The sequence below is a fragment of the Emys orbicularis genome, chromosome 4, assembly GCF_028017835.1.
Source record: "Emys orbicularis isolate rEmyOrb1 chromosome 4, rEmyOrb1.hap1, whole genome shotgun sequence".
Classification (NCBI taxonomy): Eukaryota; Metazoa; Chordata; order Testudines; family Emydidae; genus Emys; species Emys orbicularis.
The window spans coordinates 131,553,567-131,572,302 of NC_088686.1; the positions used below are offsets into that span (position 1 = coordinate 131,553,567).

Below are 18,736 nucleotides of genomic sequence, written 5' to 3' on the forward strand. Positions count from 1 at the left end.
TCTGGATCCCAAGAGATAACAAGCTAAAGATGAAAAAGGATACATTTAGATTAAGTATTGGGAAAAGCATTTTGAAAAAAAGGTCAATTAGACAGTGAAACTGCTAATGATGAAGTTATGGTATAGTCACCAAATTTCTTTAACAAAAAAGCGATACATGACCTTTCCTGAGCTTGAAGCAAGGGTTTGTCCTAGATGGCCAAGATATAATCGTTATAACCTTATCTGGCATATGATTCTATTAACCACCCAAACAATTCTATTTTCTGGTGGGAAAGCATTTAACAAAAACAACAACTTTCAAAAGGCGGTTCCAACCAAATTAATCCAGACCCTTGTGTAAAGAGGTGCTTTCACCATTATGGCTATCTTTATATGCAAAGTTAAAGCCAGCACTGTAAATTTTAGAATAACCAATGGGGGGGGGGGGACTTTGTTTAAAAAGAAAGTTATCTGTGGTTTTAAGTAAACAGTGAAACACTCTCAAAACCTCATTTCCAATCAGAGTGGATTTTTTACTGCCCCTTCATATACTACAGAAATTGTGTCTTTTAATAAAGCAATTGTCTGTGAAATATCATTAGAAAGACACTTCTCATTTTCCAAGTTACTCTGTGCATGACAAAAGGTGTTAGCTCTACAGAATCTATGCCATTGTTCATTGGGTAGTATTAATTCTAGCGATTACCGTATAGTTCCAGAACCAGGGCCCCACCATTCCTGTGAAAAGCTGGGATACTATAATACAAAGCAGGGACTCTGTAACATCAAATCCACGTGTGAGGGAAAAACATTTCAAAATACTGAGATTTTCATTGAAGAAGCCCCATTAGAACAGATTTTCAATAACTGCTAAAGAATATCAAATATGTACTTTTAATCTAGAAAGGTTTCCCCTTTAAAACATTACAATAGTTACAACTAAGATTTTTGGAGGTTTGGGGGGGGGGGGGGAGAAGAGGTGAGTTTAGCTTTAATAACCGTGAAAGATGATGGCTTGGAAGCCCCAAAGACTAAACACGACTTAGCACTTATATAGTACTTTATATATTCATACAGTGCTTCGAACATTACCTAATTAGTCCTCAATGCCCCTGTGAGTCAGATGGGCAAATACTATAACCTCCACTTTATGGATGGGGACACCCAAGACTTATCTACACGAACATTTAGTTTTTGGCGCACTGGGATGTGAATCTACCCTGCACTAGTCTGCCACGGACTAACTGTCCATGTGGACACTGCTGAGGCACATTAATAGTCCATTAATTAATGCACTTTGATCTAGTCCCATTTCAAAGAGGACTAGATCATAGTGCATTAATAAAGTGTTAATGTGCATAACCAGCATCCACATGGACAGTTAGTGCGTGGCAGACAAGCATGGGGTAGGTTCACACCCCCGCTTGCTGCAAACTAAAAGTTTGTGTAGACAAACCTTGAGAAACAAAGGTAACATGGCTTGCTCAAAACCACACAGAACGTTAGAGAGAACCAGAATTAGAATTCAGGACTGCTTGTATCCAACCCCATGATCTTAGTTCAGACAATGCTGAACTTTTATTAAACATTCACATGCAGTAGCACCATAAGTTTTCCACTGAACAAATATGTGGGCATTGGTAGTGCAAGCTTCCTCACAGCAGCCTGGCCAGTATGGCTAAACCTCAGCTAGCTGCCCCCAGTGAGCAGGGAGGTCTGTCTCCATACTCATTCAAGTCCTTTGTTTCTTGCCAGAGATTGCCAACAAGTGAGCCAAATACGAGATGGACACCTGTCCAGCGGTAACAGAACTGTTACCAGTGTGCTGATCTTTATTAAATATAAGTTTGTATTTCTGCCAGAAAGAGGGGGAAGAGTAATAAGCTGTGGCATGGTGAAGCAGAGAGATAGCAAGAGGAGCTGAACATATTCCCCACAGAGGCGCAGTTAGAGAATACAGTACCTGTAATAAAACTAAAAAGATATTTTTAGGTAAGGCTGAACAATTAAAAATAGAATCACAAAGCCAAAAACTTCAAAAATTAAAGGTCGAGTAGTAACAGATCCACTATATTTTACATCAGCTGTTCACAAATTGAGCTGTATGTAACGGTGGTATGTAAGCTGCAATCAGTTTAAATTTAATTTAAATTTTAAAGTATAGTGTCAGAATAAGAATCCACTGTAACTGCATTGATTGAATTTATGAATATGGTGCACCAGATGCTTTTCAATTTTAGGTGTGATGCACTAGGGTTTCAGTGTGAAAACTGCTATTTTATGGTGTATGTATAATGAGAAACAGTAAGTATATTGCCACAGTTAAGGGAAGTGGGAAGAGAAAATTACATGTTATTCTTGGAACCTTGACTTTTATATTTTCTGACTCTGTGACTGTATGCAACCTTACCATCAGATTTTTAATCAAATATTGTTTAGCTGTAACTTTACTTAGAGGGATTCCATTGGGCCACTCACCTAATTAAAATTAAGCACGTACCTATGCAGGTGCAGTACCAGGACCTAATTTCTTATACTTTGTGTTTAGTTTTTAAAGAAAGAGATCGGCATTTGAAGCTTCTAAGATCTTGTGGTTTTCCCAGTGGGGGTAGTAAGCATACTGAACCAATGATTGTACAGCAGACTAGCCCCTCATGCCTGTGCAACATATGCCTGTTGTCTTAACGTTTTCACTGTATATGTTTAATATGCAGTTTAAATTCTACTATTTTTGCTAAAACAAAATCAAGAAAAGACCCTGCTCCTCCATGAAGATTATGTCCCCACCAAGTTTCAAACTCTGGTCATTTTTGCTGTAGTTATGGTCAAAAGTGTGGTTCGTTTTTCCCTTTTCTACGGTAGAGAAACAGTAATTTTATTTACACTTCATAATTGAGGGAGATTTAGCTCAAACTTTTCAAAGATTCACCTTTCAAGAGAACCAAGCAAATGTGAATGGTTTGGAAGCTATGAGCACTAGAAAACAGACAGTTACAGTGGAAATGGTCCTGAAATCCCTTTCCCACACATCTGCCAAGTGCACAGGGTAGATTACGGAGTTTGAGCACTGAGCTGTGGATTTAGGCATATATGACAAGAGACTGCTTTGCTACTTGAATCTCTGCACTAAAGAGAAAAATGCACAAGAACCCAACATAATTTAAAGGCAAAAAGAAAAGGCTATTAAGTCTAAGGTGCAAGGAATGTGACTGTTGAATTTAAATGTATACAAGTGTCATTTCAGCTCATTCTAATCTAACATTTTCATATAAATGAATGCAATGAGATGTGTGAATAGAATGAATACAGCAGTACTGTACAGAACTAAAGATAATAGGGCTGTCAAGCACTTAAAAAAATAATCGCACTGTTAATAACAGAATACCATTTATTTAAATATTTTTGGATATTTTCTACATTTTCAAATATATTGATTTCAATTAAAATATAGAATACAAAGTGTACAGTGCTTACTTTATATTTATTTCTGATTACAAATATTTGTACTTTAAAAAAACAATAGTATTTTTCTATTTACCTAATACAAGTACTGTAGTGCAATCTCCATCATGAAATAAAAATAATCAAAAATATACACTTTGATTTCAATTACAACACAGAATACAATATATATGAAAATGTAGAAAAACATTTAATAAATTTCAATTGGTGTTCTATAGTTTAACAGTACGTTTAATGGCAATTAATTTGAGTTAATTATTAGGGCTGTTGATTAATCAGTTAACTGAATTACAGTTAAGCACTATTTCCAGTTATAGGAAATGCATCTTTCTAATTTAAAAAGGGACAGCCAGCATTTCCCCTTACAAAATACAGTACAAAAGAGGAAGACATGTGCAGCAAAAGGAAATCCATGTCAACTAATTAGGGTGGTTTACAAATTTTGCACTGTAATTTTATAAACGTGTATCTAAGGTTATGAAATCTTCCTTTATAATTAGAGTTATCCTACAAGAAGTTTTCACAAGATAATTGGGTAGAAAAGCTGTCAGAACACGTATTAAATAAATAAATAAAAAAGGGACTTGAAAATTGCAAATGTAATGTTTTTTAAACCAAAATGGGTTTTGAAAACATTAAGTGGGACCATTCTTGAAACAAACAAACATTTTAGACCTCATTTCTTATCTTTATTTTGTGTATCTCAGTCATTATACCACAGTAAAGGTTGTATTTTTTTTTTTTTTAATTCATACATATTGTAGCAAACTTTAATTCCCCTGTATCAGAGGGGTAGCTGTGTTAGTCTGGATCTGTAAAAAGCAACAGAGTCCTGTGGCACCTTTAAGGCTAACAGATGTATTGGAGCATAAGCTTTCATGGGAGAATACCCACTTCGTCAGATGCATGCGTCAAAAGCTTATGCTCCAATACATCTATTAGCCTTAAAGGTGCCACAGGACTCTGTTGCTTTTTAATTTCCCTGTTATTTTAAGGTCTAAATGTCAAACAGTAAAAGACAAATTACTTTGTTTTGGGGGATACCTCCAGCTAGAAAGATCCTTTAGGGAACTTTTGCTTTCTTATTTATACATCCTGCCAATAAGTACTGTAGTAGTCTCTGAAACATAGCAAACAAATTCAAAAGTGAAAATAAACGGGGAAAAATATGCATTTTACAAAAATGGTTTATGATATAGTTGGAGAGACTTATTGAAAAATAAAGAGGCAATAGAACAATTGTTAAATATTTGTAACCTGCATTTTAAACAGGTGAAACCTAACATTTCATTTGTTTTCCTTCTAACCGTTAAGAGGAAGGTGAAGAAAACACTAAGAAAGCCAATATTTTCTTACTTGTAATCTACCTCTTCACTGCTCAGCAATTTTATAAATGACAATATTCTAATGGAGTCCTCAAAAGACAACATGCAATGCTAAGAACATTGTTGGTCCCAGTGATTATGCTGGTGCACAGTTATATTGTCTAAATGCAGGTTTTTAACTAAAATGACCAGGTTAGATAAAAAACCCACAATTGTGAGCTAATAATGGATTATATTTTAATACAACTTCTATTGGGAACTGAACTTTAATTGTGTTTGAACTTTTTTTGGAGGAGAAAATTAGCATTTTGGGGTATCTTATTTCAACTTGTGCTAACAAAATTATTATGGTTGGACAGCAGCCATACATGAAGCACACAGAAGAATTAGGGTATTGGCACAAAATAGTTCCATTCAAGGAACTTGTTCTTACAGGTCTCTGTACCAATCTGGGGTTTGTAGGGCTTACTTTGCCTTCCTCAGTTCCTCGCCAGCAGATAGAAACTAAAGAAAAACTTCAGTTAGACACTACTTTCCAGGACACCTTTGCTCAGTTTAGTATAGTCTACAATCCTAGGTCTTGTACAAGTTGAAGATATTCCTGGTATTGTATGAGGCTGATGCACAGTAGATTTGTTTGAATCCAGCCTAGATATGAAGGCTGGTTTATGGAACCTCAAGCAAAACGAGATACACTCTGATTTTGATGTTGCACCTGCTTTGTGCTTTTTCTCTTTATGCTGCAACTGAATTTGCTGATCTCAGACAGTTCTTCAGAAACTTCAGAGTATACCAGGCTTGGGGAAAAGTCTGTTCTAAGCAGGTGTTAGCTGCTGCAGAGAGTCAGATTCCAAGCTTTTGCTTTCTTCCCCAGATATTTCATCTATATTTTAACTCCTCTTTAAATGAAGCATTTCTGCCCAAATTTCCATGTATTCCTAGTTTTGCATGCACACACTTTACAGACAACATAGCCAAGTACTTTTAGATTTAGAACTTTATTTCTGAGAGGCAGTGTAGCTGGAACTGTGTGTCATATTGGAATTTTAGGTTCAACTCAGCTCATGAGGGGTATGAGGCCTCACTTAATATTAATACTGTGCCTTTCACAATCTTTATCATCAGTCTCACTTTTTGTGGTGACTATCTCATGGTCTCTTAGTACCCAGATAAGTACACCTTGTCAAAGGTGTCACAAAGATGGAAAGCAGCAACAGGAGGAAGACAACAACGATCATCCTTTCTGCCTGTGCCCTATCAGGAGGTTCAACTGTGTGTAGCATGCTACAGAAAGATGCATGCACAATACTAATAGACCCCTGACAGACCTCTAGAAGCTCTTCTGAGGAAAAAACAGATGGGAAGTAGCAATTGTTGACAACTTCTAACTCAGACAAACTAGAAGAGATATTCCTTGTAACAGCAAAAGGCACCTTCCTGACCTCAGGACAATCCTCTGTCAAACTTCAAGTTCCTTTCTGCAAACCATGTAGCTGTTAGGATTCTTCAAGAAATAGTCAGAATAGTTTTTATAATGTGAAGTGTTAGACAACAAATATAGGGGCTGCTGCCATTTAATGAATGCAAATCCTAAAACTGGTCCCAGGGGTACTCCACTCATATCACATTTTCAACTTGTAGCACTTCCCTCTATGCTTAGGGCATACTTCCTGATCTTCATGCCAATTTTCTATCCAGTACAACGTCTTATCTCCTTTTCTGTAACTCTTCCATAGCCAATAAGCTCTGATGTGGAAAGTTGTCAAATGTTTTTTAAAGATACGTATGTTTACTAAATCTATCTAATGGCTTACAGTGATAATACCTTCAGAAGATCCCAGCAGGTCAGATGATCTATGCCAGAGGTAGTCTATTTTTTCCTCAAGGTCCAAATTTCTCAGTCAAGGTCCAGGCTCCAGAGAAAATAATTTCTGGTATTGTGGAGTCCACGACTGACTGCAATATTGTGGATGTAGTCTCATCAAAACATATAGAAAGTGCCCATCAACTCCTTGTTCTTTGATGCTTCTCTGTATACAGTCTACCATGGTATTGAGAGGCCATTTCTAATTTGGTATCAACTATCACCCTCAAGTCTCTTAGAGCATCACAGCTTTCTGCTGCCCTTCCTATGTATTGTCTGGGGATTACTTTCTCTCAGACATATACAGATGCGTTCTTCCAGATTCAATCTCCTTTTATTTCCTGCCCATATTTCTAACCTCTGTAGATCAGTTTATATCTTTCTTATATCTTCACCAGTTTATAAGTCTCCACATTTTATTTCATTATTCTGTTTACTTCCTCTTTCACAGCTACTGTAACATCTTAATTAATGATGTAACAGATCGCTGGGGTATTTTGTAGCCTACCTTCCCCAACTCATCACACTCCCATTTACCATTGCCTTTCATTTACAGCTGAATAGCCCATTTTCAATGTATGTAACCCTTGAATACGAGTTCTGTATTTGAATAAAAATATCAAGTCATATTTCTAGTGAATGCAGTACACAGGTCCAGTTATATTGCCATTTCCTTTTGGGAACTAATTTTGTAGTTTGACAAATAAAATCAAATTTACTCCAAAGCTTCAGCTATACTTCTCATATTTAACTTTTTAATTTCCAATTAAATCCAAAATAGCCACTGACTTTGTGGCTATTAACATGTCAGGTAACAAAGTAATTCTTTACTACTAAAGCCGCAACAAAAATAGCCTGTGTTACTGTAGAATAGAAGTGCCAAGTCATCCAAGGGGAAGCAGTCAATGAGAGCTACCAACATCTATTCGGAATGTAGAGGTTCCTATATCTGCAAGTCTCAGGAGGTAGGCAGAATAAGTCTTACAGTGCAAAGATTAGTAAAGAGAAAGCTTCAGAGACAAGCTAATATTTAGCACTGTTTATGGTCTTCTTTCCTAATATTCCTTCTCAGGTTTTTGTGGAAGACATTAATGAGTTTGTTGTAAGCTATTAGCCTTATGACAGTGGGAATGGTTAAAAGTATGAGTTCATTATACAAATGCTGATCTGATACTTGTAATACTGAGCACATAATATAGTTGTGTGACCTTTAAGATGTATTATAAATATTGATCTATCAGAAAATACTGATATTTTTCATTTTAACAGTGAGGTTCCTGTAGAATTAGATTTTGAAACATGGCATCTGTAAAATTAGAGACAAGTTTTGGTGCATTGATCCCAGTGAAAGGGATCTTAAGAGTTTATATGGGGAAATGAGAATATTTACATGGCTACTTCTCTGACTGCACCTGGAAATCAGATAGTTTGAGATGTAAATATAACTTGCACTTTCAACATTTAAGCCATGCTTAGGCCTTTATAAAAAAAAAACAACAACCAGACTCTTTGGGATGGTCTCTGCAGGGTGCCCATTGTCCTCAATGCTCACTGATTTCAATGGGAGCTGAAGGTGCTCGGCCATCCCAGGGTGGCGCCCTTATTGTGTTCTGAAAGAACAAGGACCTAACATTATGGGCATAAGTCTTATGTGGATAAGTCCAGGAACTGGGACCAAATTTCCATCTGTTACAACATGAATCTCAAAAGACGCCAATGAGGTTGCTAAAGTTGCTCTGGATTTAAGTGATTGAGATTAGAGTCTGACCCTTGATTTTTATGGAATACTGGCTATCTTGGTGTTTCATATGGTTCTATCAGAAATCTAGTCAATGAGACTTATCAGGTAAGATCAATAAATATTAAATTTCTCCTTAAGGGGCTATTTCAGCCAAAAGGTCCAGAACTAGATTATTTCAGTTTGATAAAATTTTGCAATACCCAGAAACCTGTTGACTGACCATTTAATGAATAATGTTTGTACCTTGCATGTACCTTAATGCTGGAAACCACCACAAATTTTATAGAAATTTTTGATATTCTATTAATGTTATAAAATTATGATTCTTGTTCAGCATAGAGGGCATCCTTCAATAGGCTGCTTAACCTCATTTGAAATATACTTGGCAGATGGACTTCATACATATGTAGATATAGAGTCAATAGGATTACACAACAGCCATTGATTAGGGACTTGATCTTGCATCAGAACCTAAGAGCCTAGATGAAATCCTGCCACACTAGCCCCCCCTTAAATCAACAGAAGTTTTGTAATTGATTTTAATAAGGCCAAAATTTCACTCCCAGAGTCAGACTTCTCACAAGCACTTGGGATCTGTTAACACAGACCCCAATGCAGGGTCAGGGCTTCAGATTGTAGGCAAAAATGTCAATTTATATTAAATTTTCCACATCAAAAATCTCACCACATTCTATTAAGAGTTAAGTAAATCTTATTATTTAAGATCAGCGCTCAGGGGTTAAACATGCACATCTTGCAAAAATGAACTGCTGTGCAAATGCTGTGGTTGATTTTTCCCCAGACACACAGGAATGACTGCATAACTGAAATCACGTTGCCATCTATCTGATTACACATTATTTTGTGTTTAATTCACATCAGAAGCTGTTAGCAATTATTTCAGAGGGCAGAAGTTTTTCTTCTCCTGATAACAAGAGGCTCAAAAATTATTTAGTGTTATTTTTGTATGCAGAGACTCCAATATATAGTAGTCAACACAGGTTATAAAAGTGTGTGAATATACGTATATGTATTATATATGTGTACACACACACACACACACACACACTTACTTACACTAATTTAGTAATCTTAGTACAGGACATATATTGAACAGAAAACTGACTTCACTGTTTACAGTTTTACTTTCAACTGAGTTACTTACATTCCAAAGCGCAATGTTCCAGAGACATACGTCTGCCAGTGTGCACAATAAAACATGAACGTCCCAGCAAAACAACAGAAGAACATCCAGTCAGGATTCGTCCCCAGCTGCACAGCAATACAAGTTCCCAAAACCACAAAGACTGCAGAAGAAATCAGACAGAAGTAAACAAGCATGTACAAAGAAATCTTTACAAAGCCATACAGGAGACAGAATTCTAGCAAAGGACTCAGAGAAAGCGGCACTGTGAGATTACAGTAAATCGCTACATTATATAGTAAAGACTTTTAACAAAGATTACAGGTCACATAATAAACAAAAACAGTTCAATTAATGCAAATGTTTCATTGCTTTATTATTGCTGTTCATTGAGGGTGCTCAGCATCTCACAGGGTGACTGCTGAGATGCTGTTGATTATACATTACTGTGAACTACAATACCGCTGCATAATCTTAATCCTGAAATATCACCACAACAGAATTGCAGAGCATCAGCTAAGGGAGTTTGCAGAGGGTACCCATTGTAGAGGGCACCCATTCCTACTGAAGTCAATGGGAGCTGAGAGGGGGCACAGCACTTTAAAAGAGATTCTCAGCAACTTATGTGATCAGGCTCTTAATTTGGAATTTCCTTGTTTTTGTTTACTTTTGTTCAAGTTTGCCGTTTTCTTTCACTGCGTCTTTCATTAAAAGAAATTACCAAGTGAGAATGACAAAAAAAGGCAACTATTACTCCTGAGGGGAATTCTTCGCTACTGCGCATGTGCAGAATTTATGTCCCCTGCAGATTTCTTTGCTTCCCTGCAGAAAAATGACTGACAGGGAAGCAAAGGGAAGCCACAAGAGCGGTCATGCAACCCTCTCCAGCAGTATGTTCCTGGTGCCCAGGGCAGTCCACAGAGAAGTAAATCACTGTGGGGCAGAGGGCGGAACTGGGGAAGACCCAGCTAGTGGCTCCTACCCTGCGCCAGGCTCAACTGCTAGTCCCGGCTAGGCTAGAGAAGACAGGACTTCCTCTTCCCCTGCATGGCATCCGGGGCCAGGTCAGACCCAACCCCAGATTTCTCCCCCAACTGCAGGAATCTCTGAGAACTCCCACACACACTTCCTGCACCCATCACTCCTCAGCTGCCAAGGGAGGGATCCCTGTACAGGGAGCTGCTCCCCCATCTGCCCAACCCCCATGCATCCAGACCCCCTCATACCCAGACCCTCCCACCAAGCTTCACTCCCCCCACACTCAGAACCATTCCAATGAGCCCCACTCCCCATGCACCTGGATCCTCACCCCCTAAACCCAAACCAGCTGCACCTGGATCCCCACTCCCCCACACTGGCCTCCCCCAATGAGCCACAACCACCTTGACCGCCCACTGCAGAGTCCCCTAACTGTTGCACCCAGAACCCTCCCCACTCCCCAACAAGCCACTGTGCATCCAGATCCAGCCTGCACCCAGATCACCCACTGACCCACCCAGATTGCCCCACACAGAACCCTCTCAACCAACACCTGAATCCCCCCCACACTAAGCCCCTCCACATTTGGATCCTGCCTTGCTGAGCCTGCCTGTCCACACCTGGTGCACCTGGCATGGAGGGGCAGGGCCCTGGGGTGTTCCTGGGGCAGACCTGGTCCTTGCGCTGTGTCAGGGTTGGGTACAGCCTCACCACTGAATCCGTGTCCCCGGGGGGAGGGAGGGGGGAGGAGAGAGAAAGGGAGGGAGAGCTGCACAGTGATCTCCCACCTCTGTACAGCCAGTGCTCCACAATGCCATGCTGGAGCCTCCACATTTATTTGACAAATAAAATTTACATTATTTAAATTCTGTGCACAATATTTTAAATTTTTTTGGCACGGAATGCCCTCAGGAGTAAACTATGCATTCTATACATCTAAAATTACAAAATCAAAATAGAGTGATCATCCATCAAAATTTAAATGTTAGAGTCTTATAAACTGTGATCTAAATACCCAAACAAAAAGAATCTGAATCTTTCATTGAACACACAGGTTTAAAGTTACCTCTGCTTTCAACAGAGCAGAGTCAGGGCTGAATTTGGACTCCCAGTGTCACATAGTTTAGGCCCAAAATCGGACTTTAAAATTGTTTTAATAAAGGATATCTAAAACTAAATTAGAAGTGTTCTTTGTACTCTAAACGTAAGCTAGGTAAAAGTTACTAAATTAGGCTCAAATTTAGCAAGCCACATGTGTAGACCCCATAACGTCAACAGAACCACTCACATGCTTAGAGCTTTACAGATTCTTATGTACCTTGAGGGAATTTAGGCCCTGATTCAGCAGTGTCAGTGTAACACTAGTCAGATTTAGGTTCTGCTTAAAAAAAAAAAAGTAAATTACAACCAAAAGAAGATTCATTTGGCAATGTAACAATAGCATCAAATTGCTCATCTCTTCAATAGCATGCCTGACAAAGGTTTTTCTTTCTATATTCTAGTTTATATTTTGGAGATTTTCCTAATAATAAATAGATTTATTTAACCATCATCTTCCAGTTACAAGTGACAATACCTGTGGACAGTGAATCACAACCATGGTCAAAAAGTTCTCCCAGAGGAGTACTACTATTGGTTCTTCTTGCTTGTTTTCCATCAATAGCGTCCAAAGACTGGTAAATGAAAAGGCCACATGCACAAGCAAGATATGCCCACGGAGGTGCCTGGGTGGGGGGGAGGAGGAAGAAAAGTGAAGGTCAGTAAAAGGTTATTAACAAAAAGATTTGAAATGCCCTAAACAGATCTTTATTCTCCTACCAAAATACTTTTAATTTGCAGTACCTGCAAATATTCATGAATACATTTTTGATAGTTGATCCTCGGGGGTAGGGGAAAATGGTGATATGCAAGAAACTGAAAATTCCACATTAAAAAGAGCTACATTAAGAAAGTGCAGTATTTATATTAATCTAAGGCTGAAGAAAAAAACCACACAGTACCAGTCTACATTTGAGAAACAATAACTGTATAGTAACACATTCGCAAAATGGGGTACAATTAAGGTTGTCTCTAGGTACTTTTATGATTCCTGGGTGGCCCTCTGCAGATCTGAGCATCTAATTCTCTGTATTCAAACATCGGAATTATTTAAAGTAGGTTGCGGATGGTATCCATTCTTTGAAAATCCTGGAGTACACGAGCGTGTTGTGCTGAGAGAAGATGTCCAGGCTCAGATAGCCTCACATAGTGAAGTTTTGAAAATCTCAGTGGCTAGGGAATTATGTTCTCACCCCTACAGCTCTTCCAGTTTCTAAGGGCTGGTCCACACTAACCCCCCAGTTCGAACTAAGATACGCAACTTCATCTACGTTATTCACGTAGCTGAAGTCGAAGTACCTTAGTTCGAACTTAAAGGTACCTACCAAAGGTCCACACGCGGCAGGCAGGCTCCCCCGTCAACTCCGCCTACTCCTCTCACGGAGCAGGAGTACCGGCGTCGACGGCGAGCACTTCCGGGATCGATCCGGGATCGATTTATTGCATCTAGACAAGACGCGATAAATCGATCCCAGAAGATCGATTGCTTACCGCCGAACCCGGAGGTAAGTATAGACGTACCCTAAGTAACGCTGCTTTCTCCCAATCTGTGGTCACTCAAAACACCATAAACATTCCTCTTTAATAATCCAGATGTGGCTGTGGGGTACATTATTCAGTATTAAAATCCCTGTTTTACAGATGACAAAACAGGTGCCAAGTCTTAGCTAGATCAAGGAATCAAATCCAAATCCTTTGGTTCAGTGGTTAAAGTCTAAGTCGCTATTAGCGCCATCAACGGAAATCCTTCAACCTATCTTTGTCTCGGTTTTCACATCTGCAAAGTGGGGCCAGTAATACTTTGCACTTTTTCACCTGTAGATCTCAAAGTGCTTTACAAAAGGGGGTATGAGAGATGCATAAGTAGTTCCATTTTCCATGAGTAGTTTATAGAAGCACAGTGAAGCTGACATTCACACTAAACAGATGTGTAACAAATGAAACAAGACTCTTTCAGAGCCATGTCTCATTTGCTATACACCATGAAATACATATACTTGCTATGCCACTAGGGCTACGCCTACACCTTCCCCCTGCCAGTTTGGACTACAGGGGTGTGAACTGCAGAACACACTGGTATGCTGCACTCCAACTCCCTCATGTGGACACTGCTGTTGCAAGCTAAAAGGTATCAAGTTCATGTTAACAGTCTTCTTTCAAACAGGGCTAAGCTAACTAAAAGGTACCTAGTTCAGGTTCATGCCCACAGGGTCTACCTGGGAGAGTTACAGCATAGCACACTAGTGTGAGCTGCAGTTCACACCTCTGTAGTCTGAACTCTGGGGCCATGCAGACAAGCCCTAAATTAGCTATGCATGCATCCACAGGACAGCCTTTACTCTGAATGTTGGTACATATGAAATAAGGCCCCAATCCTGCAATAAGCTTCACAGTGGTAGGATCATGACCTACATGTCAAGCTCAAAACTAAACCCAGGTCAGTTGCAATACCAGTTATGCAAATAATAAATAATAATGTTTTGTACTAGAGTTCCCCCACCCCTCCCCTGAGGTTCTCAGAATTCTTTGCAAAGGTTGGCATACAGGTATAGCCCAATTTTACACACTATAGCAAATCACATGGATCCAATACTTTAAGAGTCATTGCAGTTTACTGGGTGAAACTTCATTTTACTCCGAGTGCACACATACTACAGTAGTTTTAGGTCTTTATATTACTTCACTGTCATGCAGTTTTCTCCTACAATCTTAGAGTACCAACCTATACATTTACACTGTTTTCAATTTCAACTTATAATTTGTTCTTTTAATACAAGTTCCTCTCTCTAAGATATGCGTTTTCATAATTTTTGTCAGTACCCATGCACTTCACAAAACAGGACAGTTTTCCCCACTGGAGACAGTTATCCCTTTGAACACTAATTTGTTATTGTAGAATATCACTAGCTGTTTGCTACTAAACTAAATATACTTTAGAGCTGTAGTAACTTTATATTGTTTGATTACAGTAAGATTTTCAAAAACATCTAAGTCACATTGACTTGCAGTAGATACTCATACTGTGGTGATAACAGTCAAAGGTTACTTGATCCAAGTATTGTATGTTATTTGAATTTCACATAAGAATGTACTTTTTTTAAACACCTAACATGATTTCTACATGGAAAAGTACAAACTAAAAATTGAGATTTTTTCCTAAATAGACCCATGTGTGTTTTTCTATATCCAGTTAAAATAATTAGCATTAAGGTATTTACAGTAAAATTTATTACCAAGGCACACCTAGGACAGAGGTATTGAAAGTTATTTTAATTGTAAACCCCTCTCTGCCAGCTTGTACTTTTCACTATCATTATGCAGTATTACATATGTTGTCTAAGCATGTTTTAGTGTGTATTTTCATACAAGTGACTTTCATTAACTTCACCTTGAATGGTCCCTTAGAATACATGCTAACTACTTATGCTAAAAACTGTCAGAGCTAAAAAACAAGATCTGACACCCTGAATACCTTTCCCGGACCTAAGGAAGAGCTCTGTGTAGCTCAAAAGCTTCTCTCTCTCTCTCTCTCTCCAACAGAAGTTGGTCCAATGAAAGATATTACCCCACCCACCTTGTCTCTTTCATGACCTTTGTTATACACAGTATACTGTCTACTCCTGAGGGCATTCTGCACCAAAAAATTAAAAATTCTGCACACAATATTTTAAAATTGTGCAAGTTTTGTCAATAAATAAATGCAGAAGCACCAGCATGGCAGTGGGGTGCATAGGCCAGTGGCTGCACAAAGGTGGAAGATCCCCCCGCCCCAGGACACGGACTCAGCAGTGAGGCTGCACCTGACCCCGACACAGCACAAGGCCTGGGCCTGCCCCAGAAACACTCTGGAGCCCTGCCCCTCTGTGCCACAGGCTCAACCAGGCAGGATCCAAGTGTGGAGGGGAAAATCCAGATGTGGGGTGAGAAGATTCTGTGTGGAACAGTCTGGGTGCAGGCAGCTCAGTGTGGGGGGGGGGGTGGTCCCGGGTGCAGCAGCAATGGGACTCTGCAGAGACTTCCAGGTGAAGGTAGTTGGGGCTCAGCAGAGGGTGCTGGGGGGGGGGTCTCATCGGGTGGGGTATGGGTGCAGCTCATGGAAGGGGGTGTCAGTGGCATGGGGGTCTGGATGTGTGGGCTCAGGGTGGTTCAGGGGGTGGGGCATCAGGGTGGGGGGTTTGAGTGCAGGGAGCTCAGTTGGGGGTGGTCTGGGTGCAGGGGTGGGGGTCCAGAGGCAGGGGGGCTCCAGATGCAGGGGCTGAGGTTCAGGTATGGAGGACAAGGGGGGTTCTGGATGTACCAGATGGAGGCTTGGCAGGGGTGTCTGGGTATGGGAGGTCCAGATGCATGGGGGTTGGGTGGATGGGGGAGCAGCTCCCCACACAGTGCCCCTTCCCCCCACCCAAGGAGCGATGGGGGCAGGAAGCAGGGGAAGATGCTGAGCTCCCTGCAGCTGGGGGAGGTTGGTTGGTGGGTCTAACATTTCTCCTGCAAGGAATGGCTAGGGCTGAGGAAGTCCCGTCCTCTCCTGCCTCCAGCCCAGCCAGACTAGCAGCTGACCCTGGCTCAAGATAGGAGCCACTGACTGGAGTGTCCCCAGCCCTGCAGTGATTTACCTCTCCACCAGCTACTCCCGACACCTGAAATGAAGTACCTGCACTGCTCGGGAGTAGTGCGGGACTGCTCTAGCAGCTTCCCTTTGCATCCCTGTCAAAGTCATTTTTCTGCAGGGAAGCAGAGAAATCTGTGGGGGACATGAATTCTGCACACATGCTGTGGTGCAGAATTCCCCCAGGAGTAAGTATTATATTGTACTACAACAGATTGCAGTTTATAGTGTAGAACAAGTTTTATAATGTGTTGTATTATTTGAGAAGGAGTATGTGATCATGTAACTAGACTGCTGAAATACATAAGGGGAACAAAGTTAAAGCAGCATTCACCACCTTAACACAAACACACCAGACTTATTTCCAAAGAGTATGCCTCCACTAGTGATAATAGCAAGAAGGGATGCAGGCAAATGCCAGAACTTTAAGCATTTGTCTTCTTAGACTGGGGTTCTCCAACTGGGGGTTGGGACCCCTCGGGGAGGGGGGGGGGTCGCAAGGTTATTACATGGGAGGTCGTGAGCTGTCAGCCTCCACCCCAAACCACGCTTTGCCTCCAGCATTTATAATGGTGTTAAATATATAAAAGTGTTTTTAATGTATGGGGGGGGGGGGTCGCACTCACTCCGAGGCTTGCTGTGTGAAAGGGGTCACCACTACAAAAAAGTCTGAGAACCCCCGTCTTAGATCGACCCGTTCTAAGCATGTAACAACTGTACTCCATACATTGCTAACACCAGTGGAGCTGCTCTACTGTTAGGGCATGGCTACACTTGCAGATGTAGAGCGCTTTGAGTTAAACCAGCCTTCGTAGAATGCAGTAGGGAAAGCGCTGTAGTCTGTCCACAATAACAGCTGCCAGCGCACTGGTGTGGCCACATTAGTAGCTCTTGCAATGGCCACAGAGAGCAGTGCATTGTGGTAGCTATCCCAGCACACAAGTGGCTGCAATGTGCTTTTCAAATGGGGGGGTGGGGGGGTGTTGTGAGGGGAGAGAGAGTGGGTTTTTGCAGGGCTGAGAGCATGTCAGCATGCTGTCCTGTAAGTTCAGACAGTAACTCTCTCACACACACGGTTGCTTTGTCTCAGGCCTGGTCTACACTACCTGCCGGAATCGGCGGGTAGAAATCGACCTCTCGGGGATCGATTTATCGCGTCCCGTCAGGACGCGACAATCGATCCCCGAATCGACGCTCTTACTCCACCAGCGAAGGTGGGAGTAAGAGCCGTCGACGGGAAGCCGCGGAGGTCGATTTTGCCGCCGTCCTCACAGCGGGGTAAGTCGGCTGCGATACGTCGAATTCAGCTACGCTATTCGCGTAGCTGAATTTGCGTATCTTAAATTGACCCCCCCCCTGTAGTGTAGATGTAGCCTCAGAGCAGATAGCTCCGTTTGACAGCCGGCATGCTTTTCAAAGGGCATATCCAAAACAATGACAAGAGTGGCCACTTGAGTTAAGGGGATTATGGGATGTTTCTGGAAGCTGATCAGAGCACAGTAATGCAACACCTCGTTCACACTGACACTGGGGTGCTCCAGTGGGGGTGCATCAAACGTTATTCCACTCGCCAAGGTGGAGTACCAGGAGCACTCTAGCCCTGGAATCAGAGCGCTCCACATGCCTTGCCAGTGTGGACGGGTAGTGAGCTAGTGCGCCCGGGGCTCCTTTAATGCACTATAACTCGCAAGTGTAGCCAAGCCCTTAGTGTTTTTCAAACCAACTTATTTTCAGGTGGATATTAAAAGGCCTGTTCTGGTATACATGGGTATGCAGAAAGACACCATGGCATCCCTCACTGAGGAAGTAAACGGACTGCAAAGTTTGCTTAATGAAAAAAGGATTGTCAGGCAAGCGTGGCTGAAAATGCTGGAAAGAACTTTGAGTGAGGTAAGCTTAAGATATAAGGATAACTTGTTAGTTACGTTTAGGCTCCAGAATGCATGTTCTGATGACCTATAAAACCACCATTGTTCCCATCTCTCACACTGGCTTGTTTTTAATTGAATCTATTCTTTATAAAATAAAAATGTATTAATTGAACTCAAGTGTATATATGGAGATATCCTATCTCCTAGAACTGGAAGGGACCCTGAAAGGTCATTGAGTCCAGCCCCCTGCCTTCACTAGCAGGACCAAGTACTGATTTTTGTCCCAGATCCCTAAGCAGCCCCCTCAAGGATTGAACTCACAACCCTGGGTTTAGCAGGCCAATGCTCAAACCACTGAGCTATCCCCCCCCCAATCATACAGAATACAGGAGCGACAGTCTATGGTTAAAAACTGTGGTATACTGGGTGATCAAGGCTGGATACCACAGGTTAACACTTCAAAGGGAGTCAGGGGCTGCAGTGCATCTATTGTCAATCTGCAAGGCAAAGCCAAGGCTGGTGTAGCCCATGGGAGAGTGCTTGAGTGGCTGACAGGCTGGTTATTTTAGGGAGCTATCACCCAGCTAGCACAGGCAAGACTTCCTCATGCTGGAGGCAGGTAGTAAGGAGGTGACTCACAGCCCTGCGTGCACCAAGAAGCATCA

At 41.2% G+C, this 18,736-nt stretch overlaps 1 protein-coding gene across 1 annotated transcript in view; it reads right to left on the minus strand.

Annotated features, from left to right (window-relative positions):
- The window catches only part of CEPT1 (choline/ethanolamine phosphotransferase 1), a 44,646-nt gene that overhangs the window by 23,232 nt on the left and 2,678 nt on the right, over positions 1-18,736 (minus strand). The window contains exons 3-4 of the mRNA XM_065403103.1: positions 12,073-12,220; positions 9,540-9,681 (exon numbers count right to left, since the gene is read on the minus strand). Of these exons, the coding sequence (XP_065259175.1) occupies positions 9,540-9,681; positions 12,073-12,220 (290 nt within the window). The remainder of the gene's footprint in view (positions 1-9,539; positions 9,682-12,072; positions 12,221-18,736) is intronic.